Source organism: Panthera uncia, chromosome E3 (genome assembly GCF_023721935.1).
Source record: "Panthera uncia isolate 11264 chromosome E3, Puncia_PCG_1.0, whole genome shotgun sequence".
In the NCBI taxonomy this organism is placed as follows: Eukaryota; Metazoa; Chordata; class Mammalia; order Carnivora; family Felidae; genus Panthera; species Panthera uncia.
Window position 1 is genome coordinate 9,811,066 of NC_064815.1, and position 27,406 is coordinate 9,838,471.

General features: G+C 42.4%; 1 protein-coding gene across 7 annotated transcripts in view; it reads left to right on the forward strand.

Moving 5' to 3' along the window:
• The first annotated feature begins 15 nt into the window (after window positions 1-15).
• Window positions 16-27,406, forward strand: part of IQCK (IQ motif containing K) — a 124,452-nt gene continuing 97,061 nt past the window's right edge. For 4 of the 7 annotated variants that reach the window (XM_049638365.1, XM_049638369.1, XM_049638368.1 and 1 more), the window contains exons 1-4: window positions 20-236; window positions 8,343-8,407; window positions 9,760-9,889; window positions 11,335-11,432. In XM_049638365.1, coding sequence (XP_049494322.1) covers window positions 50-236; window positions 8,343-8,407; window positions 9,760-9,889; window positions 11,335-11,432 — 480 coding nt within the window. In that variant the 5' untranslated portion in view covers window positions 20-49. Of the gene's footprint in view, window positions 237-8,342; window positions 8,408-9,759; window positions 9,890-11,334; window positions 11,433-27,406 lie in introns of all 7 variants that reach the window. The other 3 variants (XM_049638371.1, XM_049638367.1, XM_049638370.1) reach the window with 3 other exon arrangements.

Genomic DNA, 27,406 nt, shown 5'->3' on the forward strand with positions numbered 1-27,406 from the left:
TCCGGGTCGCAGCCCTGCTGGGAGGGCGGTTGCCTTGGAAACCGTGGCCATGGCGGCCCCGGGGCGGGTGAGTAGTCGCACTGGTCCTCGCGAGGAACGGGCTGGCTCTACAGAGTTGTCGGATGCTACCCGGACGCCAGTGCCCACCGTGTCCCCCGTATCCCCCGAGCTACCCGTCTCGCCCGGACAGGGTGCGGAGCCGCTGGGCAAGAACCTGTGGGAGCAGATCTGCGAGGGTAGGCAGTCCGGGCCGGCAGAGAGGGGCGGGACTCGTCAGGCTGGGGCCGCGTTTTCTGGGCGCTTACTTTGAATGGCTTTCTAGCAGCCGCGCCGCAGGCCCGCCGGGCTTTCCATTTCACGCATGGGGAAACTGAGGCTCCGAGAGGTTTGTCCGAGATTACGCAGCACAGTCTCCAACCTTGATCCGTAGTCAGATTAAAGGCAGGGAAGACAGGGGAAAGCGGAACAAGGGGACCCAGTGGTGGGGACTGTTGCTCTCAAACCTCATTTAACGAATAGGAAAGAATCTTGGGGCGGAGAAGGCGAGCTCGATTAAAACGTAGGTTCCCAGCCCCTGCCCCCAGATCTCTTAATCAGATGCAGGAAATCTGTGCTTGTAACGAGTATCCTAAGTAATTCTGATGTAGTCTCTAGCCCACATGTTGGGTAAGCGTGGTCTATACAGACTTGGGTTTTAATCCTTCTCCCATTTCTAATCTTCCTTAAAATCCTCAAATGGAGGTTAGCCCAACTTCTTTTGTGGCCCTACACATAGGCTTGGTCATGAGGCCTTACAATACTCTTCACATGTTGAGCAAGTTACTTCCCTCTCTGTAAAATGAGCATAATGATGACACCTATTTTATGGTATTAGGAGCGTTGCAGCTAAACAGTCCTAGAAAGTGCTTAGCAAACTGCCCGATTTCCAACAAGAGCTCATTGTTAGCTCTTGAAAAAATAATATTGGGTGGGTCTTTTTCTCCTGTAGGTTGTAAGCTCCTCAAGGTCAAGAACTCAAGATTTTTCATTCTTGTGGTTACTGTCACTACCTCAGCTGTGTGAAACAGCATTGCCCAGTAGAACTTTTCAATATGGTAGCCCTACTGATTCATCATGTTGTACACCTGAAACTAATTAATGTTATATATGAGTTACATCTCAATAAAAAAAATATGTGGTAGCTACTAACATGGTTACTGAGCACTTGAAATGTAGTTAGTGTAACTTTAGTACTCAGTTTTTTTATTTTAAGTTTAACAAAGTTAGATAGCCACTTGTGGCTAGTGGCTACTATATTGGACAGTGCAAGCCAGTAAATGTTGAATGGAAAAAAGAGTGCATGCATCAGTATATGGGATCAGATAGAAGGAGAGAGAGCAAAGAGGTGAAACAAGTGGAAAAATACAGAGGAGAAAGAGAATAGTTAGTGGACACAGTTGATCGATACCTCAGCAGCTGTCTGTTTCACCTGCATCCAGTGTTTGAATTCCTTCTCCAGCATTACATTATATTTAGAAAAATCTGTTTCATCTTGAATTTCCTCCTTATAATTTGATCCTTTGATCCTTGCCCCCTTGGTGCCATGGCCCAAGTTGATCTCACTCTACCATAAAGAATCCACTCTTATTTGAAGGTAGTTGTGGCTCTCTTTTCCCCAGGAAAGTGAAAGATATTTTGACTTCTCCAAACCAAACAGCTCTTCATAATACAGTTTATTACTCGTGTGTTGTTAGGGAAACTGCTTACCTACCTCACAGGGCTGTTGTGAAGACTGAATAAGAAAATGTATGTGAAGATGCTTAGCACAGTGTCTGGCATTTAGAAAGTGCTCAATAAATGTTTGTTGTTGTTAACAAAGAAACATGGTTTGCACTGTGTTTTAGAATCATGGGATTTATTTTGGTCAAACAGCCCTGTAGAGAGAAAGCAAAGACAAAAGGTTTTGGTGCTCTCTAAAAAGCAAGTGAATTGATGCCGCTCACAAAGTGACAGAGTTACATCCAAAAGTTAATGAGGTCTGGTGTGCCTGGGTGGCTCAGTTAGTTAAGCGTCCAGCTTTGGCTCAGGTCACGATCTCACAGTTCATGAGTTTGAACCCCACGCTGGGCTCTATGCTGACAGCTCAGAACCTGGAGCTTCCTTCAGATTCGTTGTCTCCCTCTCTCTCTGCCCCTCTTCTGCTCGTGCTCTGTCTCTATCTCAAAAGTAAATTAAAAAAAAAATTTTTTTTTGAAGAAGTTAATGAGGTCAAAGGTGGTGAATTATATACTCAGGTGCTGTGATGATTATTACAACCCAGGTGAATAAACCCAATTTCTTAAACATTCTAACATGCAATTTTCTATAAGAGATAGTAAAATTTAGTGTCTCACAACAAACATGAAAAACAGACTTTGTGGTAATTCTATGTTTGAGGTTAAGTATTACATTCTATTAGTATATCTCCATTTAAAAAGCAAATTAGGGGCGCCTGGGTGGCGCAGTCGGTTAAGCGTCCGACTTCAGCCAGGTCACGATCTCGCGGTCCGTGAGTTCGAGCCCCGCGTCAGGCTCTGGGCTGATGGCTCGGAGCCTGGAGCCTGTTTCCGATTCTGTGTCTCCCTCTCTCTCTGCCCCTCCCCCGTTCATGCTCTGTCTCTCTCTGTCCCAAAAATAAAATGAAAAAAAAAATTTAAAAAGCAAATTATTGGGGCACCTGGGTGGCTCTGTCAGTTAAGCATTTGACTTCGGCTTAGGTCATGATCTTGCAGTTTGTGAGTTTGAGCCCTGCGTTGGGCTCTGTGCTGATAGCTAGAGCCTGGAACCTGCTTCCGATTCTGTGTGTGTGTGTCTCTCTCTCTGCCCCTCCTCTGCTCACACTCTGTCTCTCCTTCAAAAATAAACAAACGTTAAAAAAAAAAATTTAAGCTAATTATCACAGCAATCAGACCCGTCAGAAACTCAGTTTCAAGAAAATGAAATACAGAACAGGTAAATATCTGACTTAAGACTGTCCTATGCTGCTGCTGTGTGTGTGTGTGTGTGTGTGTGTGTGTGTATAAGTTGACAACTTACTTGTAAATGTTCTTTAATTTTCTGTCTCATCTTAACAGTGACGACTACCTCTGACCTTTGTATTCTCAAAAGCACTTGTATTATTGATAAATAAAGTTCCTTCACTGCCAAGGCTTCTAGTTAAATCTTACTTGTGACATGATTTTTAACTATAGTTTTAAGGAAGACTGAGTCAAAGTATCGCGAGTTTCCCATCTTCTATTTTGATATTGCTGTTACTACTCTCATCAGCATCCTCATTGCCATTGGTTCATCACTCCAAACCCTCTCTGGCCTCAATCCTTAAAGCTATTGTAAAATCGAGTTCCTCCATCCCAACTCCCAGATACCGGTATGGACCAGCTCTGAATGCCTGCTTGTAACCCTAGCGCAGCAGCTGAGTACAGCTGGAGAAAAATGACACCAAGAGGCTCTCACAGTGCCTGTCAATCAACAGCCCCCATCTGCTAGTCCCAAGTTTCTACTGCCCTCCTCAAACATTGTGTGATACCACTTAGTAAATGTAGGAGGCATTCACTGAGAATAGTAAGGCAATCAGAAGCAGGAAGGGGATCCTCCAACTTCCATATTACCAATAAACATAATTGCATCTGCATGCATGGAAGAAGTGTTTACCCTGCTATTCACAGCTCCGCCTACATCTGTGCTTTGGTACCATCCTCTTGCGATCCCAGGATCCTGCTCTGTCACCCCCTCTCCTCCTACATCTAACTTCTTTACTGGCTTTTGCTTGCAAACATCCTTTAGTCATCTTAAGGAAAAACTTCTCCCTTAGCCCCTATTATGTTCTAGCCCTTGTCTTCCCATTTTCTTCTCTCATCCAAGCTTCTGGAAAGAAGACACTGCCCTTGTTCATACCACTTTCATTCCTATTCTCTTAACCCAGCGCAGACTAGCTCCTACTTATGTCATGGTTCCAATGAAATTATTCTCATATATTGTCAACATATCTACCCATGTTGGGAACTGTTTTAAATGCTGGGCCAGTAATGACTCTAGGCACTATTCTAGACACCAACAACTTTCCATCTCAATGAGTGTTACCATCATTCACTCAGCTACCCAGTCCAGAAATCAGAGATTCATCTTAACATGCTTCCCATTTGCTTTCCATGATCTCCAGTCCCTACAAATTCTACCTGCTTAACATTTGTAACCCCCATCTCCTCACCCTTGATTCTCATGGCGCTGCTTTAGATCAGGCCCTTACCACTTGCTATTTGGATTGCTGCTGTAGCTTTTTATTTGCAGAAGGCCACCGTCCAGACCATCTTCCACAGGAATGTCTTTAAAATTCAAATCTGATTACGTTATGCCATGACCTGCAATGATTTTCATAGCTTTCATGATAAACAAACTCTTTACCTTAATACCTAAGCCCTTTAATAATCTTTTGTTTGTTTGTTTGTTTGTTTCATCACCTACCATCTGTTCAAGTCATCCTAATGGCAACATTGGTTGAGCTGCTTTTTATGTGCCAGGCACTGTGCTAGATGCTTTTCCTCTCATTTAAACCTCACAAGAACTCAGGGTTTTGCCTGTTGTACATATGAGGAAACTGAAGCAGATAGAGTTTAGGAAACTTGCCTGAAGCAAGTGGCAGAACCAGGCTTGAACTCCGATGTGTGTGTCACTCAAGTCCAAACCCTTAGGCAACATACAGCATGCTTCAAAGTGTAGACTGGGAGCACCTGCATCAAATCTAGATTACTTACTAAAATGCAGATTCCTGTGCTCTGTACTGGACCTAATGAGGTGGGACTTCTTGGGGGTAAGTTCCCAAGCTCTCCATTTTAAATAAGCTCTCCAAGTGAGGTACAAAGCACAGTACTACTGTCCTGTCCTGTGTATTTTTAGCCACAAGAAATTATTCCTGGGCACCTGGGTGGCTCAGTCGGTTAAGCATCCAACTCTTGGTTTCTGCTCAGGTCATGATCTCACAGTTTTGTGAGTTCAAGCCCCGCATCTATCTCTGCTAACACCTCAGGGCCTGGAGCCTGCTTCAGATTCTGTGTCTTTGTCTCTCTCTGCCCCTCCCCGGCTCATGCTCTCTCACGTGCATGTGCATGTTCTTTTTCTCTCTCTCTCAAAAATAAACATTAAAAATGTTTTGGGGGCACCTGGGTGACTAGTCAGTTGAGCATCTGACTCATGGTTTGTGAGCCCAATCCCCATATCAGGCTTCATGCTGATAGCTCAGAGCCTGCTTGGTATTCTCTCTCCCTGTCTCTATGCCCCTCCCCTGCTTGCTCTGTCTCTCTCTCTGTCTCTCTCTCTCTCTCTCTCTCTCTCAAAGTAAATAAATAAACACACAAAAAAAATTTTAATTAAAAATTATTTCAAAAAATAAATTGAGTCAAACCATGGTGAATCAAGTTGTTTTAATGAGTTCAATACTCTTTACAAACTTAATCAAATTTATACAAACTCGTGGCTTTCAGTGGAAAAAAGCATCAGTCTGTAATCAATTATATATTTTAAATTGAAATCACAAGGCAAAAGTGACAAGTTCTCAAATATGCCAGATTCTCTTAAATATTACAGACTTGAAATCACAAACACATCAGATTGTCCTGAAGATAATGTATTTTCCCATGCTTCTACATAATCATTTCAACTGTTTATCTTTTGTGGTTGTATGATGAAAAAATTTGCATTTTTTCCATCAACTTTAAGTGAATTCCTAAGAAGTCTTCTTAGAAAAAATCTAAATAGAAAAAATAAAAATAAATGACAATGAAATGCAGATGAAAGCAAAATATCATTTTAAATATAGGATTGGTAATAACCCAGAGAAACAGAGAGTCTTACTATTAGGAGTATAAATTGTTGTAAACTTTTTGTAGGAACATTTGGCATTTGGGCCCAAATTTTAAATTATTTTTTTTCTTTAACAGAACAATTCCACTTCTAAGAATTAATCCTACAAAAATATCTCCCTTCCAATTTATGATGTATATATAATGATGCTCATGGCAGCATTGTTTGTAATAATGAAGCATTGTAAAAAACCTGAACACCCACTAAGAGTACACTGGTTAAATAATTGTGGCATATCCTGTATATAACAACGTTGAAAGGTGTCACACATTCAACATCTAGAATGGTTCCTGGCACATAGCGGGCCGTCAATAAATATGAACAAATTAATAGATAAAGGGTCAAAAGTAACTTGCTATACTCTTTATTTTGTTCATTCATTCATTCAGCAAGTATTCTTTGGGAATATGATACTGAGCATAAGCAGACCCAGACAATTTCCCTCACAAAATACATAGTCTATTAGAAGAGATAGTCATTAATTTTTACAAACTTCAAATAAGGATAAAGCTGATATAAATGAAGAAGAAAAAGGACTGTGCTATGAGGTTCTATACTTGGATGGTCTGACCTGGTGTAGGAGATCTAATGTAAATAAATGTATTTGCATATTATATACATATGTTAGTAAATACAGTGGTTATTATGGTTGTGATGGGATCAGATGTGACTTACACTCCCTACATAAGACAGGTCTGTATTCTTTGGAATTTTCTCACAATAGCATGTATTGCCTTTGTAATCAGAGTTCTAAATGTATATATCTTAAATCTAAATAAATAGTTTTCATACCATGTTCGTGTTTCTCAAACTGTTTGGGGAAGAAGAGTGAATTTACTTGCTTGAGAGGAAAAACAAAGTGGTAGAACCTGAGCTGTTACGGTAGGCAGAATTCTAAGATCCAAGGATTCCCACTCCCCAGTTGCACACACCTCCCAGTTATTCAATCCAACACAAATCTAGGCATTGCTGTCAAGGGATTTTCCAGATGTAATTAAAGTTCGTCATCAGTTGACTTTAAATTAGGAAGATCATGGTAGGTGGGCTGGACCTAATCAGATGAGCCCTTAAAACAAGTCAAAGGCATTAAAGCAGAAGAGACTCCTGCTCATCTCGAAGTAGCAACTAACCATGTGTGAACTGTCCGTGGCAAGAACTCGAAGGTGGTCTCTAGGAGCCGGGAGTCCCACCAACAAAAAGAAAATGGGGACGTTAGACCTACAACCACAAGAAACAGAACTGCCAACAACCAATGATCTTAGAAGAAGACCCAACCCTCAGATGACATCACAGCCGTGGCCAACACCTTGATTTCACCCTGATGAGACTAACCCATACCTGGACTGCTGACCCACAGGAACTGTGAAATAATAAATTTGTGTTGTTTTAAGTTGCTAAATTTGTGGTAGTTTGTTACACAGCAGTAGAAAACTAATATAGCTAGTATTGGAAATCAAAATTGCTCCTGCAGCGTAACATACTCATCACAGCCTGATACCTAGGAGTTTTAAAAAAAATTCAAGAGATGTTTTACTGACAAGGAACCAGGTGGTAGAAGAAAGCATGTCCAATTCAGTTATATTCCATCAATACCATCTTGCCCAGAAACTGTTTTTTCCTCCTCGCTACAAAGTGATTATGCATTTGCCTTTAAAACATTGACTTTTACAGAAATATTTTTACCACTCTTTCTTTTAGGCATGTAACTAATGTAGCCCATGAGCATTTCTGCCCTAGACCCATTGAATCAGAATTTCTGGAGTTAGGCCCAGACTTTAGTATTTTCAAAAAGCTCCCCTTCCCAGTGATGCTAGTGTGCAGCCAGGATAGGAAACTACTGGAGTTTACAGCAGAGCTACCACTTGTGTGCACAAGTCAGCTGGTATCTTGTTAAAATGCAGGTTCAAATTCAGCAGGTCTGGGGTGGGCTTGAGGTGTTGCAATTCTAACTTCCCAGGGATGCCCAGTGCTGCTCGTTCTTGAGTGTACTTTGAGGAGCAAGGTCTTTATGGGATTGTTCTTCCAAATGCATACCCCAACCGGGCCATCTTCATGTTCATCCTCATGACTGCAAAGGACAGCCCATCTCTCTGTCACTTCTATTCTGCCCTCCCCTCCCCTCTGTAGCTATCCGTGTCTTCCCTTAGCTTCCCTCCATTCTCTTCCTTCTTTAATTCCTGGTAGTTACCATAATTTGGGGGCAAAATCTAAAGTTGTACCCTCTCAGCAAAAGAACCTCAACCTCTTCCATAAAGCCTGACTCTGTCATGCAAGAGAACAGTCTTCTTTTACCCATTTTAAATAAGGTGGCTCACGATAATTACTGACCTGTAATAGCCAGTTGTTTTCATTTCTATACATCATCAAGGAAAATAAAATTTAAGAATGTTTTATTCAGAGGAAGGGAAATTGCACCGCAAACTGCAATGAAGTGTGGAATTGAGGATTTTTTTTTTCCCACTCTTTAGAGTATGAAGCTGAGCTGCCTCCCTTTCCAGAGGGATGTAAAGTCAAACCAGAAGGTATGATTACTGTGAGTATCACACAGGCCCCAACCCAAATAAAAGGTTCTTACGTGAGAACAGTGCCAATGGCTGGCGAATGTCAGTGTCATGAGCTAGGGAGGTGGGAGAGGGAAGGCACTGGAGTTAAAACCAGAAATGGTGGCCAATACTAACTCTACTAATGGTATGACTTAAAGGGCATCATTCATATAATCTCTCTGAGCCTCAGTTTTCATATCTTTTAAATGGAACAGATGATCCTCGACTAATTCGTAGGACCTCTGTGGGGTTCAAATGAGATCCTGGATGAGAAAGGTCTTCACAAAGGAGTCAACACGTGTCCATGTTGGGGACAGCAGGTGATAGAGCACGTTTCCTAAGTATGCCAGCATGAGCAAAATAACGACTGTACTAAGAGGGCCAAGGACAAGGCAGCTAGGAAGGGGGGCCCTCAGGCAGTATACTTGGAGTAAAACAGGACTTAATGGAGTTTAAAATAAAAGAGCAAGGTTCTGAGACATTCAGCGACTTGAGCAGGGTCACAGAGATGGGACCAAACCTGAGTCTCTACACTTCTAGTACATTATCACAGCTGCCACTATTAGAGATTCTTGTGTCTAAGAAATTTCCTGGTCTGTGATTGTTCCTTGTTCATAGCATCCTCTTCTCGCTTTAGGGATGCAATGCTTTCTCAAATTGCTCTGCAGATACCAACTACAGTTCTCTTCCCTAAATTGTATGTGCTTCTTCCAGAGTCAGTTCTTTGTAGGTCTTGATCTTTGTCTCGTGCTATTGATGTGTTTTATCTGTGTGGGAGAACTTGGATTATTTATTCAAAATTTAAAATGGGGGTCTGAGTGGATTTTTCTTTGGTGTGATTTTCCCTGCTATTGTGCATGTGGGTTTGTCTTCTGGATGAGTCTCTTCTACCAGTGGAAAAACTGACTGCAAGCCCTTGGGGAGTGATTGTCTACTGGAAGACTTTTCTTCGGGGTTAGCAGGCAGGGAGCCTCCAAATCATTGAAGCCTTTTGGAGTTCTGATGGGAAGAGGGACCCCCATCCTCCGGGGCAATTTCCTCTTGTGGATCGTGGGCTGCCATTCCTTCTCTTTCTTAATTTGATGACAGGCTTCACCCGTTTGTTTTAGAAATGCTTGCAAATCTTTCATCCTCTGGTTGTCCTCTTTTCTCTATGAGGGCTTTATTCCTTGATTGTCATTTTAGGTGTCTCAGAAGGGAGGAGGAACAGAGATTTGTGCTCATTATGCCCCTTGAACCTGAAGTTAATACAGAGTTTTATCCTTTGTTAGGTTATAAAGAAAATACGGTTATTTAAACAATTTTATGAATTGATTCCCTCCCCAATACCACCCCCCATCAGGTTTCACCATTGGAGGAAACGATTTTCCATGGCTTCAATACAGAGCACCTTTATTCAACTCCTCATTTGACCACGGACTCACATGTACCCTGTCCTCAAGTTAAGTTGGAAAAAATCCATCCAAAAACATGTAAGTAAGGAAGTGAAATATTGTCTTTTCTAATTTGGGGCTTGTAACATTGCAAAACCACAGGATGGGGATGGGATGGACAGACCTCAAGGTGACCACATAAGTATGAAAGAATATGCTCTTGTTTTAATTTTAATTTCAATTTTAATTTTAATTTTTTTAACGTTTTTTTATTTTTGAGACAGAGAGAGACAGAGCATGAACAGGGGAGGGGCAGAGAGAGAGGGAGACACAATCTGAAATGGGCTCCAGGCTCTGAGCCTTCAGCACAGAGCCCGACGCGGGGCTCGAACTCACGGACCGTGAGATCATGACCTGAGCCGAAGTCGGACTCTTAACTGACTGAGCCACCCAGGCGCCCCTTAATTTTATTTTTTAATTTTTTTCAATGTTTATTTATTTTTAAGAGAGAGAGAGGCAGAGCATGAGTCGGGGAGGGGCAGAGAGAGGATGAGACACAGAATATGAAGCAGGCTTCTCTGAGCTGTCAGCACAGAGCCCAACATGGGACTCGAACCTACAAACTGTGAGATCATGACCTGAGCTGAAGTCTGACGTTCAACTGACTGAGCCACCCAGGCGCCCCTATTTTTTTTTAATGTTTTTTTATCTTTGAGAGAGAGAGAAAGTGAGTAGGGGAGGGGCAGAGAGAGAGAAGGACAGAAGATCTGAAGCAGGCTCTGCTGACAGCAGAGAGCCCAACGCAGGGCTCGAGCTCACAAACCGTAAGATCATGATCTCAGCTGAAGTCAGACACTTAACTGAATGAGCCATGCAGGCACCACTAATTTTTATTTTTTAAGACAAATATCTTTTATCCCACTGATTTATCTTGAATGTTAAAATATAATAAAGACGATAACTAACAGCCAAGCATACTTTGATTTTACATTAAAATCAAAGAGAGGGAAATGTAAGAAGTGGAAGAAAATATCATGCTGCCCTGCATTGTGGCCTGGAGCCAGAGATCTAAACTTTCTCCATCTCCCTGGGCCCAGTTCCTCTGGCTCTCCCTTGTGCCAGACCTCTCCTATCGCTCTGTTCTGTTGTCTCTGCTGGTGTGCTTCGGGCCTTGACAACCACCACCACCATTACTATGGCCATAAGGCCCTAGACGTCGTACCCCCATCCTGTTCCTCTCTGGCCTCATCGCCACCACACTTGCCTTGCTTTCCCTCCAGCCACACTGGCCTCCTTACTGTCTGTGCCTGTGGCCCTGGCCCTGTGCAAGACCCCATCTCCATCCTTGCCAGTCTGCAGAGGCTCAAAGATATTTTAAGTTTCTTCAAGAATACAGACCAACTCAGCAGTCTGGAGTAAAATGTAGCATTAAGGTCATGTTATTTCATGGATGGTATCTTTTTTTTGGTTCAGAAGCAAACGTTTCTCCCAGATTCATTTGGGCCATTTGGGATTTTCAGTGGGATTTTTTTTGTTTGGTTTAGGTTCCCCCAAGGAATATTTGGAAACATTCATCTTTCCAGTTCTGCTTCCTGGAATGGCTAGCCTGCTTCACCAAGCAAAGAAAGAAAAATGTTTTGAGGTTAGTTGCTTTGTGGGGTTTCTTTATTTCTGAATGCTCAGTAATTTCTTTTTATCAGATGGTACCTCATTATCTCAGTACCGTCAAGTGGTTGTTCTCAAAACAATCCCTTTGGGAGGGAAGGCTGTGTTTTGGTCACTCACTCCACTCCAGCCGTGACATCTAGTTGTGCACACACACACGCACTGCCATCTGCTCCGGAGAGCTTTTCTACCTTCTTGGCCTCCCTGCCTGCCTTTCTCCTGGGTAATTGGCATCTACCAGGTCTGTCAGATCTTTCACTCCCTTTGACTGTGTTTGTGTGCAGATTAAAGCTCTCCTTAAGTTTTATCTGACTCTGGATTGGCCTTCCCACCTCTGGCCTCTCGCTACTCCACTTCGTGTCCAGCACCGTGCGTGTAGCTTGCTTCAGGAGAGGCTTGGCACATAGTGAGTGCTCTGTAAGCAGTAGTCATTGTCACACTGCAGCCAGTTATGTGTGTAAATGGAGTCCCAGTCCTGCACACCTCCCTGTAAACACCCTTATGGAGGCTCCCACTTTTCTACAGCTGACAGGATACTTTGGACGTGTGTGTTCCCTGCACAGTTTTGAATACTAGAATTGGGCATGGCCCACATGAAGAATATAAAATAGCCACAATATTTAATATTGACCAAGTACTTTGCTTAGTGCTTTACCATCCATGATTTCATGCATCCCTAGCAACAGCCTTGTGAGATTCCTATTAGTGCCGTCTGCATTTTGTAGATGAGGCAACAGGAGAATAAGGACATTTAGAATGATGATCAAGGATGAATGGCAGAGTTGGGATTCAAATCCAGGCTAAATGATTCAAAATGATACTTAATAGATTGGCAGTAACTACAGTGCAAACCCCAATCAGTTTGACACATCCCAGGATCTTGAGAGCATTCGCAGTTAATGGTTTAAACTGTTTGGTCGCCCTTCAGCACAGAGCCTCTCTCTGAGAAGTGGATACTGCCTGGATAGTGCTTTTATATACTGAGGAGACACCCATACCCCAGATAGTCCTAATTTCATCCCTCCCAAACAATGAGAGTTGGAGACTGTCCTCTAAATAGCTCTAGGAAACACTGATTTTTAAATCCATATCTGTTGTGTGAAGAACAGATTGTTACTTGCCACAGGTTATAAAATCTGAACTGCTTCCACTTCCTGCATTTGTTAATTTGCTCATTTGGCTTCTCCTGAGGACTTAATTTTTGTCCCCTATTCATAACTGACTTTCCCCTCCTCAATGTGGTGTTAACAGGTGCAAGGTGCAGCCATGTGGATTGGTAGTGAGGCCAGGGGCCAGAGAGCAGAGCCTTGGCCTGACCCTGCCATTGTCAGGTGGCTTTGTCTGTCTGGCCTCAGGTCCTGCTGCTAAATGAGGGAGACCACACAGTCTCGCAAGTCACATTTCAGGGATTTTTCTTTTTAATCTTGCTGTTGGCCAAAGTATATTAAGTGTGCTGTGCCTTTTATTAGATTAAACAAAGGGTGGATCACAATGATTAAACAATGAAATGAGCACAGTGGAATAACCTTTGTTTGAATATGTGTAAGGAGTATCTGCAAACAGATAAAGTCACCCAAATTAAGTTCTATTCAACAAATATTTGTTTAGCCCTACTATGTGCTGATTATGGGGCCAGACCCTAGGGAGGGACATAGAGAGGACCAGATATGGCCCTGTCCTCAAGAAAACCACAAACGAGCAGTAAAGCCTTCAGTAGCTGGAGTTTCTTTTTTCCCTACCCTTTGTTTCTGTTCTTATTTGAGCCTCTGAAATAAGAATGGACGTGGAGAAAAAACAAGAAGGGATCTAGGTGCTGTGAATGCACATCTAGACTTGGCACAGCTCTATTGAATCGTGCAGACTTTACTCTAATTTCTTCAGCTGTTATCCTTCTAATTTATACCCCTTCAGAGCACACAAAAATCAGCTAAAAGGGCAGTAATTAAGATTTTACATTGAGGGTTCTATATCTAATGTCTGTCCATAAATAGTTTTGTAATGAGGGGGCTAGAAACAGTTTCCAGCCTCTAAGCAATGATAAAATGCTTTTAAAGAATCAGAAAAATTTCTGTTTGTATTAGAGATTAATGAGGCATCCTCATGCCAACTCATATTTCATCTTCGACATCCTGCAGATGAGCTGCCTCTGGGACTAAGTGAAACTAGTCTAAACATCAAATGCTGCAGGGTGCTTGAATGGAGCATTAAAGTTTAAATGTTGTAATGAACGATCAGGGAATGTAGAAAATGTGAGTTCTTAAAACTGTTAGCTTGCGAAAATTGATCAACTTTAAAGGCAGCCAGACACACTGGAGTCCAAAATCCTGCTCAGCCACTTCCTTGCAGTGGGAAACCTAGGGGATCTGTGAGCCTCAGTTTCCTCCCTGCCTGCCCTCAGGCTCTTCCCAGAAGCTCAAGTAACTTGAGTGCTACAAATATGCAAGATGGGTGAATTACCATTAACTTCTTTAGTTTCCTGACTTGGGATTTGTTAATTAAATGTGATTCCCTCTTTTTTCACCCCCTGGTCATGTAGCCTTTTGTGGGTTATTTTTGAAGCCTTGAAAAGTACATCAGCATTTGTCAGACCCAAATGGAGCTCCTCTTATCCAGATCTGCACAACAGATTTGCATTTTCTCAATTCAGCTGTTCCTCACATCCTGTCAGTGGGAATAGATGCTAAACTGAATGATAACCAGCCTCCAGCCAAAATTACATAACTGAAGCATTCTTATCTGTCACCCACAACTGAACTTGCATCCAAATGACTCTTAAACAGCAGCGTAATTCATTGTTTATTGGAGCCATTCAAATTATATCTTGAAACAGTGTTCATATTAGGTCGCTCAAGAAATAATTGCTGATTTGTATTTTGCCCTTAAAATGCTGGCTTATAGTTATGTTCCCTCGCTTTCATTATTTTCCGTTTTGTTCTATGATGTAGCTCCAGCAGTGCCTGGTACGTGGTAGGGACTCACTAAATATTTGTCGGATGAATGAATTAATACGGTTCCTCAAAAGTGAGAGCCAACTTTTAAGATAGCGGTTAAGTTATGGGAGCACTTGTCAGTTTGCCCTAGCTATTACATTCCAGAAGTAATTTACTAACTGTAGCTGCAGTGTCTGGATTTACTGCCTCTGGAGGAAGGTAGACTGTAGGGAGGCTGCCCCTAGCGCTAGAGCTGAATAAGGAGCCCCTCCTCTGAAATTGAAGGGACCTCCTAGCCAATGGAGAGCCAGGGGGATGAGCAAGAAGCTGGAATTGAAGAATAGTAGTTTCTAGCGCTTTAGGGCCTTTGCTTTGTGCCAGACATTGTTCTAAGCATTTTGTCTGAAGAAAGTTTCATCTTCCCAGCAGCCCTCCAATGTGGGTGCTCTTTTTTTTTTTTTAATGTTTATTTATTTTTGAGAGACAGAGAGACAGAGCTTGAGCAGGGGAGGAGCAGAGAGAGAGGGAGACCCAGAATCCAAAGCAGGCTTCACGCTCTGAGCTGTCCGTACAGAGCCCGATGCAGGGCTTGAACTCACAGACTGGAGATCATGACCTGAGCCGAAGTCGGACGCTCAACCAACTGACCCACCCAGGCACCCCAACGTATGTGCCCTTATCTTATAGATGAGGACTATGCAGCACCAAGGTTAACCAACAAGCTCAAGGGAACAACCAGTATGTGGTAGAGCCAAGATTCAAGCCAAGCAGTCTGCTTCCTGAGGCTAGGAGTTTGACCCCCAGACCACACTGGTGTCAGTCCAGTGGCTTGCCAAAAGCACAGGCCAGATTCTGATATGAAAGATGGGTCTGGAAGCTGTGGAGAAGAGCAGTAAGAAATGAGGCAGATCTGGGGCAGTCAGTCACACAGACAGAGCCCTCATGTAGACATCGTGGGGCAGGATCGTTTATTTAGATTGGCCCCGTGAGTACTGTGACACTCCAAGAAAAACTGGAGGGAATAAAGCAGAGAGAGAGAGAGAAAGAGACAAGCATCAGTGATACCTAATTACTATGTCATAGAGCACCTGGCCAATTAAACACACACACACACACACACACACACACACACACACACAAACACACAAACACAAAAGAGGAAGTCTATGGTACCTCATCCAGTGCTTCAGAACCCAGCCTCCAGAATCAGGGAGACTTTGCTTCCAGTCTGACTCTGTCGCACACAAGCTGTGTAAGTTTGATGATTTTGATTTTGATTAATTCATAATTCAATTCCTTTATACGTGTCATTTTAAATATTATAAATTGAACTCTGGTGACTTTCATAAAGATCCTAATCAAACAGTTTGTTCATCATTGGATATTATCATCTTTTGTTTTTTTAAATATTTATTTTGAGAGAGAGAGCATGCACATGTGCACGCACACACACAGGAGTGGGGGAGGGGCAGAGAGAGAGAGACGGAGAAAGAGAATACAAAGCAGGCTCTGCACTGTCAGCGTAGAGCCCAACGTGGGGCTCAGTCCCATGAACCATGAGACCATGATCTGAGCCTAAATCCAGAGTCGGATGCCCAAACAACTGAGCCACCCAGATGCTCTCATATTTTAATCTTTTAAGTGCTCAGAGTAAAATTCAGCTTTATTTCTCTAGTCCTGATTTTTTGGAAGAGATTACAACTGGGAGACTAAACCTTAAGTGAATGATTTGCAATAATTATCTCAGCCTTAGGATTAGATAAAGACCTTGTGCATGTCCTAAGATGTTCTTAGCAAGTGGAATAAATTTATTCATTCTTTTCCCAGATCATTGTTTTCAACTACATGTAAAAAGGTCATAGAGAAGATGTAGGTGACAACTGTAGGACACTAAAGTGACCATCTATTAAGAAAGTCTATGGACCTTTTAGTGTTGCTGTGAAATTAGCTGGCTGCTAGCAGTATTTTATATTGTGTTAAACAAACATACTCTGTGAAAGATAAAGAGTGGGAAATGATTACTTGGTACAAATAGTTGGTGGAATTATATCTGAATTGACAATAGATATTGCACAGGCATTTCCTGTGTATATACTGACGTGCACAGTACATAGACCAAGCCAAAGGTAAATGATAGTATCTAAACCTGTCAGCCAATAAGTGAAAATCACACATAAGCGGGGGTGGGGGGGGATGCAAATTTAGAGGGCTTTTCTCTCTTATATTTCAGTATTTCAATAATATTTGAAAAATTGAAAATAAGTGTCAATTACTTTGGTAATTATAAAAAATGTTATAAATAAATGGGCCCTTGCCCCCAATTTAGGTGATTTTCTTTCTTTTCCATTTTCACTGACACATTGAGTAACAGTGACACACCTCACCTCCATCTTTTTACACCATTTGTTCTCTCTTTTACTTGTGGTGCTTTGACCCTGAAATCCTCCAGCATAACTCTTCTTAAGCTTTCTTAATGACCCAGTACTGCCAAATTCAGTCACCTCTTCCAGGGACAAAAAGGAAGCCAGTATGGGGGGAGCAGAGCAAACCAATGAGGTGGGAGGTAAGATGGCCGCTCTACAGTGGCCACATCATATAAGCCAGTAAAAAGTGTGGGTTTTATTTTAGGAGCAGTGGGAACTCATCAGCACAATGTTCTCTGTGTTGTTGGGCCCTGTGCCCCCTTGTCACATTGTAAAGAGCCTTTTCATATCTTGAAATGCTTAGATAATTTTGAGAGAAAGAGAGAGAGAGAGTGCATGTGAACTGGGAGGGGGCAGAGAGAGAGAGAAGAAGAGAGAGAATCCCAAGCAGGCTCCGCAGTCTTATTGCAGAGCCAGATGTGGGGCTCAAACTCACAAACCATGAGATCATGACCTGAGCCAAGATCAAGAGTCAGATGCTTAACCAGCTGAGCCACCTGGGTGCCCCTGCTGTGTGTGTTGTTTATAACAAACTACCTGGAAACTGCACGTCTTAACACATTGATTTAATATTTCTGTGGGCTGAATGTTCTTCTCTTGGTCTCACCTCGACTCACTCATGTGACTGCTTTCAGCAGGTGACTGGGAAGGGCTGGGAGGTCCAAGCTGGTGTCAGGCACATGGCTGGGGCCTCAGTGCTGGTGTTGGCTAGGCACTTCAGTTCTCCTCCTCATGGCTCTTATCCTGTAGCAGGCCAGCCCTGCTTCTTTACAGCCTGGTGGTTTCAGGACATTTCCAAGAGGGCAAAGGCAGAAATGTGAGGCTGGGGCTCTGGAACTCCAACAGCAACCCTTCTACCACGTTCCATTGGTCAAAGCAATTCACAAAGCCAGCAACTCACATGGCAACCCATAAGTAGGTGAGAAATAGACTCCTTCTAGAAAAATTAGCAAAGTCACATTGCAAAGGGGCATAAGGGGCATGGACCTACCATGCATGATTCATTAGGTGCTCATTAGCTAATAATCTATTGCATCTATCTGTGCAATAATTTCAAACATATATATGTGTGTGTGTATGTGTGTGTATATGTATACACACATATATATGTATATATATATATATACACATACACACACACACACACACACACACACATATATAGTGGCTGTTTATACTATAGCAGACTATAGCATAAAGGAGAAAGAAAATGGAAACCATTTACAACATATGTAATATTTTTTAATTTTTTAAAATCTCAGGTAAAACTATACTAGAAGATATGAGTAGTGACTTGCTCATACATATACATAGAATCAGGGGCTCCTGGGTGGCTCAGTCGGTCGAGTGTCCGACCTCAGCTCAGGTCATGATCTCACAGTTCGTGAGTTCGAGCCCCGCGTTGGGCTCTGTGCTGACAGCTCAGAGCCTGGAGCCTGCTTCTGATTCTGTGTCTCTCTCTCTCTCTCTGCCCCTCCCCTGCTCGTGCTCTGTCTCTCCCTGTCTCAAAAATAAATAAAAACATTAAAAAAAAAAAAGAATCACCATGAATATGATAGCTGCAAAAAGGCAGACTGCATCACACACGATGTATCAGTCATTCAGATACTGTAAGTGATATTGCCCATGGTGTTCGGATTTTTCTGAAATGGTGAGAAACTCTTAGGTTCTGAATAGAACAAAGTACACTTTTCCCTCAGTATATGTGGTGGTTGCTTTCCTGGAAAAATCAATATATATTAAAACCATGAAAAAAAGACCCCACCTGTGTTTGTATGTTAAATGGAGATAGGAGAGCAAGTGAAAGTAGGGGAGAGGGGCAGAGAGGAGGGAGAGAGAATCCCAAGCAGGCTCCATGCTGTCAGTGCAGAGCCCGATGCAGGGCTCAATCCCACAACCGCAAGATCATGACCTGAGCCAAAATCAAGAGTCAGATGCTCGACTGATTGAGCCACCTGGGTGCCTCTAAAAAAAGGATTTTAAAAAGTCCACTCATTTTAACTGAACCACATTTAGAGTTGTGCAGCCATCGCCACAATCTAATTTTAGAACATTTCCATAACCTCTCCCCACCCCAATCTCTAGTGGCTATTTCTGGTTACTCTTCATTTCCACCCCTACCCCCAAGCAACAGCGAATCTACTTTTTATCTCCATAGATTTACCTTTTCTGAACATTTCAAATAACTAGAATCACATAATATGGTCTTTTACATCTGGCTTATTTCATTTAGTACAGTGTTTGTGAGGTTCATCTGTGTTGTACGTGTATCAGTACTTCATCTTTATTGCTTGGATAGATTTTCAGTAGAGGAAACTGGGTTTTTACCTGATCTTATTACATTTGATTGAATGTCACAGCATTCAGATAGCAGTGCGTCCAGATAGCAAATCCCAATTTCACATTTTGGAAGTTAGTACCTAAATATGACATACGGCTCTAAGTTAAGAGCTATTTCTTAATCATCTACCATTACCCAACAGTTACCTTCTAAGTGATTAATCAATGGTGATTGATGGCAATCATTTGTAGAGTACTTTCCATATGCCAGGCATTATTTCACATTGTGATCGCATTGTTACTTACAGTAACCCTTTGAATGGGTGGTTTTATTGTCCCTCTTTTATGGATAAGGAAACAGAGGTTCAAGAAGTACCCATGGGGGCGCCTGGGTGGCTCAGTCAGTTAAGCGTCTGATTCTTGGTTTTGGCTCAGGTCATTATCTCACGGTTCGTGAGTTCAAGCCCCGCATCAGGTTTTGTGCTGACAGCGAGAGCCTGCTTGGGATTCTCTCTCTCTCCCCCCACCTCTCTGTCTCTGCCCCCTCCCTCCCCAGCTTGCTCTCTCTGTCTCTCTCAAAATAAATAAATAAACTTAAAAAAACATTGTTGAAATTGTTGTTGTCTTATTGTGCCTAATTTATAAATTAAGTTTGTCATAGGTATGTATATACGGGGAAAACATACTACATGCAGGGTTTGGTACTCACGGCAGTTTCAGGCATCCACTGAGGTCTTGGAACCTATCCTCTGTGGATAAGGAGGGGACTGCTGAATGCCAATAAGGCTGTTAGTGTTGAAAATACTTCGCTCTGAGGCTCTTGGAATTGCTGTCCGATCCAGTTTGTAAACCATACAAGAAAATCTTATTATAACTTGATAGTCATGCTTCTTTTCTTTCTTCTTTTTAACAATGGCAGCATTGATCACTTCATTCCCAAACTTGGCTAGGAGTTGCTTTTGTTTCTAAAAATCAAAGTCATCCTCAAAAGACAAGGCTTTAGAAAGAAAGTCAACAGGCTCTGACCTGAGGGTGACCCCATGGTTGCCTTATAAAATAAAGGGCAGTGGCTTTGTGACAGGATTTTCCTTTTCTGCTCTGAAGCTTTGTCCTCTTGCTTTCAGGGGCATGGCTCTATGCCAGGGGGCTGTCGTAGCAGTCTTGACTGTCTGCTAAATAGGGAGAGCATTTGGCTATAAATTGCATTTCATTTATTATACACGGCATCTGTTGATTTTTTGCTACATAACACACTACCTCAAAAATTAGTGGCATAAAACAACAGTTTATTTAGTTCATTCTTCTGCAAGAGAGCAATTGGGCTGGGCTCAGCTGGGAGGTTCTTCTGGCCTTGGTTGGGGCCATTCTTGTGTCTGTGGGCAGGCTGGGTCTAGGAAGGCCTTAGCTGGGATGTATCACCTCTGTTCAACTTGGTCACTCAGCTTCCATCAAATTAACCCTGGAGAGTTCACATCGTAGCTGGGCAGGGGTGCGAGGGTTCAAGTAGAAGTTCTCAAGGCCTCTTGAGCCTGATGAGGTTTGGAACTGGCACATTGCTACTTTTACGGCATTACCTTGGCCAAAGCAAGTCACAAGGCCAGCTCAGATTCAGAGAGTAAGAAAATAGACTCCACCTCTTGATGGGAAGAGCTTTAAAACTACACTGCAAAGGTTGTGGATCCAGGAAGGGGTGAAGAATGGTGGCCCTTTTTGCAATTCACCTCATATACTGTATTAGAAATAGTATGGATTTGGCAGCAGGTGGCAGGTTTGACTTCTGGCTCTAGCCTAGTGACTTCAGGGAAGTTACTTGTCTGCAACTCCCTCCTCCCCTCATTTGTAAACCACTGGTGGGCTTATGGACAGGGTTAAATGAGGTAATGTGTGAAAGAGCAAGTTCTGGAGTCCAACTGAGTTCAAATTCTGACTCTGACCATCTACTAGTAAGTGACTTTGGACAAGGTATTTAACCTTTCTGTGCCCCTGTTTCCTAATCTGTAAAATGGGAATAATAAGAATAGTAACCTAATAATACGTAGTTGTCATGAGGATAAATGAGCTAAGTAAAATTTAGAAGAGTGCCTGGCAGAGTGACAACATTCAATGCATATTAACTGTTGTTAACATGATTAACATGATGCCTAGAAAATAGCGAGTCTGTAAAAGGAATGTTATTCCCCATGGTCCCTGCTGAGTGACCAGTTGTTGCTTGAATAAATGGAAGATGGTATCCTTGTTACTAATTTCTGGGTATTACAGATGGCCAAGGATGGATTTTCCTCATCGTTCTAAAAATACTAGCGCATTTAAAAAGTAATATATATTTGTAAAAATCTAAACATAACCCTTGGAAATAATATGGTGAGCTCAGAACCTGAGAATGCACTATTAAGGGCCCTCCAATGCTGAAGAAGCTGCTAGAATCACAGCCATAGTGACCGAAAAAGAAAGAAAGACTGCAAGGTATCCCAAAATACTCTTGAGAATTAATGTCTAAAGGATTGGAAACCCTTTTTTAAAAAGTGAAAATAAGGTTCAATTGATTCTTTTGGCCCTCTTGCTTGTTTAGAGAGCTGCATTTCTCCTGCTACTTTTTAGGAACAAGAAAACCCAAGTCATAAACTACTTCCAGAGCCAAAAGATGTTTAAACTGTTAATCCCTTAGAATAATAAAAGGGCTGTCCAGGAAATGGGTGAAAACGAGCTTTCTTGAAATCAGATTTCTGGGTCAGAAATCAAGTACTATGGATTTTTCCATGCTTCTGCATGAAAAAGCATCTATCAGTGATTGATAATGTTCTAAAGCAGAGGTCTGCAAATTATGGCCTGTAGGGCCAGCTACCTCTTTTTGTAACTGAAATTTTATTGGAACACAGCCACACCCACTCCTTTACATTTTTGTCTATGGCCACTTTTGCACTAAAAGTGCACTTTTGCACTCTTTCACTGTAGCCAAGTTGAATAGTTGTAACACAAGCCTGATATGTATACCTGGCCATTTAAGAAAGTTTACCAACTCTTGTTCTGAAATCCTAAAAACACCCAGATTTTTGTAGTAGTAGCTGCTGCTGTTGTTATGTGGGAGGCAGTGTAAGGGAAGCTTAATGATTAAGCATAGAGTTTGGAGCTATGCTTACCTGAATTGAGAGCCCAGTTCTACCTCTTTCTAGGTAGGTGACTTTGGACCTGGCTAGCACTGGGACCTTGTAATTTTAACCTTCTAAGCCTCGGTGTACTCCTCTGTGAAATAGAAATAGTAATGATAATATATATATTATTATAATATACATAATGATATACATATCATTATTACATATAATGATAATATTCATATTAAGAGAGTTTAAATAAGATAATGTGTTCAGCTCAGTGACTGGCACAGCTACAGTGAAAAGTAGCAATAAAATAAGAACAAAATTGAATTGGAAAAATGTTCCTTAGGCCCGGAATGGAAAACTAAGAATGAGGGCAGTATGTAAGGAAGAGGTGGGTTGAGACTGGCCATGTGGGGAGTTAAAGAGTAGTGGGAGGTTAAACTCAGACATGTGGAGGGCTCTGAGAATACAGTAAGGAAAGGTAAGGTAGGGTTGCTGGAATCAAAAGGGTGGGCTTGAATCCCCTCCTCCAACTTTAAAAAAAAAATGTTTTTTTAACATTTATTCATCTTTTGAGAGAAAGAGAGAGAGAGAGAGACCCGAGTGTGAGCGGGGAAGGGGCAAAGAGAGAGAGAGACACAGAATCTGAAGCAGGCTCCAGGCTCTGAGCTGTCAGCACAGAGCCCAACACAGGGCTCGAACTCACAGACTGTGAAATCATGACCTGAGCCAAAGTCGGATGCTTAACTGACTGAGCCACCCAGGTGCCCTCCCTCCTCCAAGTTTTGCTAGCTCTGGGCATCTGGGAAGTTTCCTTAAACTCTAAAACTCTAAGGGTCTCAGTTTTCTTATTTGTTAAATGGGGAGGGTGATAACCATAGTACCCACCTCACCAGGGTTTTTGGGAGGATTAAGATGTTCTGTGTATGGCACTTAGCACAAGGTGAGTGTTCAGTAGGGGGTAGCCATTGTCTTTCAAGATTGTGTTTGAGGGATTCAGGAAGAGAGGCAGCTGGCAGCAAGTGAGAAAACAGAGGGAGGAGACATGGGTCCAGGTTGAAAGTGAAGAAAGAATAAACCCAGTTTCAGACGGGGATAGTGAGATGGATTAAGAAAGCCCTGATTGTCAGAGCCTCTGCCAGAAGCTTCCTTTTGCATAGGTCCTGATCAATTTTTCCATCTTCTCTGAGCAGAGAGCAGGCCTTGAAGGGAGTGCAAGAGACCCCTTGATCTCTTGGAGGCATAACTGTGAAGTTAGGTTGCAAATAATTTTTATACCAAGACAGGTCTTTGTAGAATTTTCATGAAGACTTGCCTGTTCCTTGCTGCATCTTTGTTGACATTGACCTTCCTGATCTTCTATTTATATTTATAGCTGCCTTCCCTGGGATCCCTGGGCAGCCCAGAGTCTATGTGATTTGGAAGAGGTGAAAAGAAAATCAACTATGCAATTGTTAAGATAGAACTTCAGCATTTTTCTTAGACTGAACATTGATTAAAAGGCCATAATACCATTCCTATTCTGTCATGAATTGGGTTGTATTCTAGTGGCAAATTAAGTTTGAGACATGTAAATATCATCTTAAGATTAGACATTACATTTGGCTCCATGTTCTTGGTGATCCACTGACATCTAGCCCTGCCTTTGGATTAGCTTAATTGGAACATGAGAGGCGAGAACTTAATAAGAACATAACTGGACAGATATACTGAACAGAGCTGGCTTAGTGGCTATTATAAACTTCACTTGGGATTTCTTTCCAATGCAGCTCTGAAAATATTTTGGTTAATAATTAAATTAATAATTTTTGCTATAAGCAATTTTTTATAAAAGTTTATATTGTCAGCAGTAAAAAGTATGATGAACTCAAAGAGTTTGTTCCAGCTGGATGTGTTAAGTATGCAGAACTTGCTATTCCCGTATCTGCTAGTTAACTCTGGGGGCCAGTCCCTCACATGACAGAAAACCCCATTTGAACTGACTTCAGTGAAAAAGATTGTTTGTTTGTTTGTTTATATATGTCCTCTCCCATGGGGAGATCTTCCACAGCTTGATCTGGGGACCCAGATGATGTCTTCACGATTTGGTTCCCTCTCCATCTCTTGATTCAGTTTCCTCTGGCGTGGCTCCACCCTCAAATGGTCCCTGCCTTGTGACACTAGCCTATGTCTCATGCCTTAGAAAGAGAAAGTCTCTTCCTGAGTTTCTAATTGAACTGACTCAGGTCAATGACCTACTTTGGAATCAATCCATGGAACTAGGGGAATTTAGTGGGCAGTGGGCTGTTGGGCAAAGTGAAGGATCCCTAACCCAGTGCACATAGCTTTAGAATTGGGGAAAGACAGATCCCCAAAAGGAACTCAAGGTGCTGTTACCAAAGAAGGCAGAAAGGATACTGGGCAGCTATCTTGGCTAGGACTCATTGTGCTGCGAACAGCAGGAAACTGTCTTAAATAATGAAGGGGATTCTTTGGTTCAGGAAACTAAAAGGTTCTGAGGTAAAGAAGGAAGATTTCAGGATGGGTTTGATTGAGAACTCAATGATAAAACCAGAGACTTGGTTCTCTTCTGCCTCTCTGGGTGGCCTCTTGCAAAGTTGGTTTTATCCTCAGGCTGGCTTCCCTCAGAGTGGCCAAACAGATACTGCCACTGGCCTAGGCTTTGCCCCCGAAACTACAGCAACCTGGGACACCTGGGTGGCTCAGTCAGTTGAGCGTCTGACTTCGGTTCAGGTCATGATCTCGCAGTTTGTGGGTTTAATCCCTGCATCGGGCTCTGTGCTGACAGCTCCAGAGCCTGGAGCCTGCTTTGGATTCTGTGTCTCCCTCTCTCTTTTCCCCTCCCCCACTCTCACTCTGTCTCTCTCTGTCTCAAAATAAACATTAAAAAGAAAAGAAAAGAAAAGGAAAGGAAATGATTTCCCAGAAGCCCCAGCACATCTCCCCTCATACCTTATCAGTCTGAAATTGATTATGCACCCATTCTCCATTCAGCAAATCCCTCGGGCCAGGATAAATGTGGACCAGGTTTAGGTCTAGGTGGCAGGTGGGGTGGACTTATCTGGACTGCCTAATCGGGATTCATACCTGGAGCTGGAGATGGACTTAATCCTCCATACTCATCACAGCAACCTCCAGCCGGAGGTTGGCTGCTGGATGTTGAATTAATAACCACAGTGCAGCCATAGCTTACTCATTTCTTTATCTCTTATGTTTAACACAGGCTTGGCACATAGTAGGTCCTCAGTAAATGTTTACTGAACAGGACTAAACCGGAACAATGCACTGTGCGTAATTTAGAAAGAAATCAGGAGTTTTCTGCATGACTAAAATGATGCCTGAAAATAAATCTTATCTCAGCTTTAAATATGGATTAAATGCAGGGTCTGGATAGAGGTGATAAAACTTTCTGCCTGTTTTCCTATCCTATCCCACACGGCATAAAATTTTCCCTTTTGCTTTGGTTGCTCATCAAATTCCATTACAATGAAGACTATTGTAAACAAAAGTTAGTATCAGGAAACTATTTCTAACTCCTGATAAGTCATTTGATGATCTCATGACACTAAAATTTGCTACTATGAATAATTCAGTAAAACAAATCTATTTCTTCTTAGAGTCCTGTGCTATCTTACAGTCATTTATTGTAGTCTTTTATTTTTTTAATAAAATACCCAAATATCTTTTAAAAAGTACAAGGGCTCTGGTCAGTGAAGGAAGAAACTCTGTTTCCTGGCCTTGACCAATAAGGGAATTAGAAATACCGTCCACTTTTGTTTGAAAAACTTTTCTAAGGAGTGGAAAAAATAGATTTGTCACAGGAAAGGTGTGGTAGAATTATTTTAGCGTTACTCCTTTTGTTTCAGAACACTTTTAGAAATGAGCACGTGGCCCGTGCTGAAAGTCTTGGTCTATACTTTGTGTTATGAGTGTATTTTTTTTTAATTTTTTTAACATTTATTCATTTTTGAGAGACAGAGAGAGAGCGTGAGCTGGGGAGGGGCAGAGAGAGAGGAAGACACAGAATCCGAAGCAGGCTCCAGGCTCTGAGCTGTCAGCACAGGGCCCGATACAGGGCTTGAACCCACAAACTGTGAGATCATGACCTGAGCCGAAGTCAGACACTTAACCAACCGAGCCACCCAGGTGCCCCATGAGTGTGTATTTTTAAGTTCTTTTGAGAAGTATTATTTTTCTTTAATGAAATTCTAATGCAGTCGGGGAAAATGTAACTTCTGTTTGAAGTTTGCTGTGATAAGTATTTTGGCATCTGGCTGTAGTCCAAGTGAGTGCTCGTTTCTAGCATCAGTTATCACTTTTGTCTTGGGGGGCTGGTTCTCAGGCATCTGGAAGTTTATTGTAGAGAATAGCTATGAGGGAAAGGAGGCTATGACATTCTAAGTGCATGCCACACCGACAGCCTTAACTTCAGCCCTCTGTCCCTGCTTTGTCCATGTCCCCATTACCCTGGCTACAAGTGATTGAGCCAAGAATAAGTGTCACACCCTATGGGCAGCCACTTGAGAATGCCAAGTGGCTATGAAATGATCTGGTACAATTGCTCTGCCCAACAGGATGGCCCATTCTGAGTAGTATCTTACCAATCCAATCAGATTCTTCCTTCTGGGGAGTAGCGATGCCACAGGGCTGAGTCCCACGTAGATTGAGAACCAGAACTGTTGTTGAGCCACAAAGCTATAAGTAGATGAGGCTACTGTGATTAGCCAGACCTGCGCCCTGAACAGCCATGGACCCTGGTCCACTTCTCCCTGAGACCTGCCCCCAATCAGAGGAATTCCCATTTTCCTTCCACACCTTCTGCCTTTACACTAACCCCGTGTGCGAGACTATACTCATGTTAAAAAATATTTGTGGCCTCTCTCTAAGGGAGGCTTGACCATGTGACTGCTTTGGTCAAAGCAATGTGTGAACGTGACATATGTCATTTCCAAATACACACTCTAAGAGTCAAAGCATGGTTCACCATGTCGTTTTCACTTAATGTGATAACTAGCGCTATTTTAGAGAGAAGCTCGTCAGCCTGAATCCCAGAGTAAAGGCAACGTGGAGCAGGGAGCTATAGCTGATTGAAATGTTCATGTAGGGGCGCCTGGGTGGCGCAGTCGGTTAAGCGTCCGACTTCAGCCAGGTCACGATCTCGCGGTCCGTGAGTTCGAGCCCCGCGTCAGGCTCTGGGCTGATGGCTCGGAGCCTGGAGCCTGT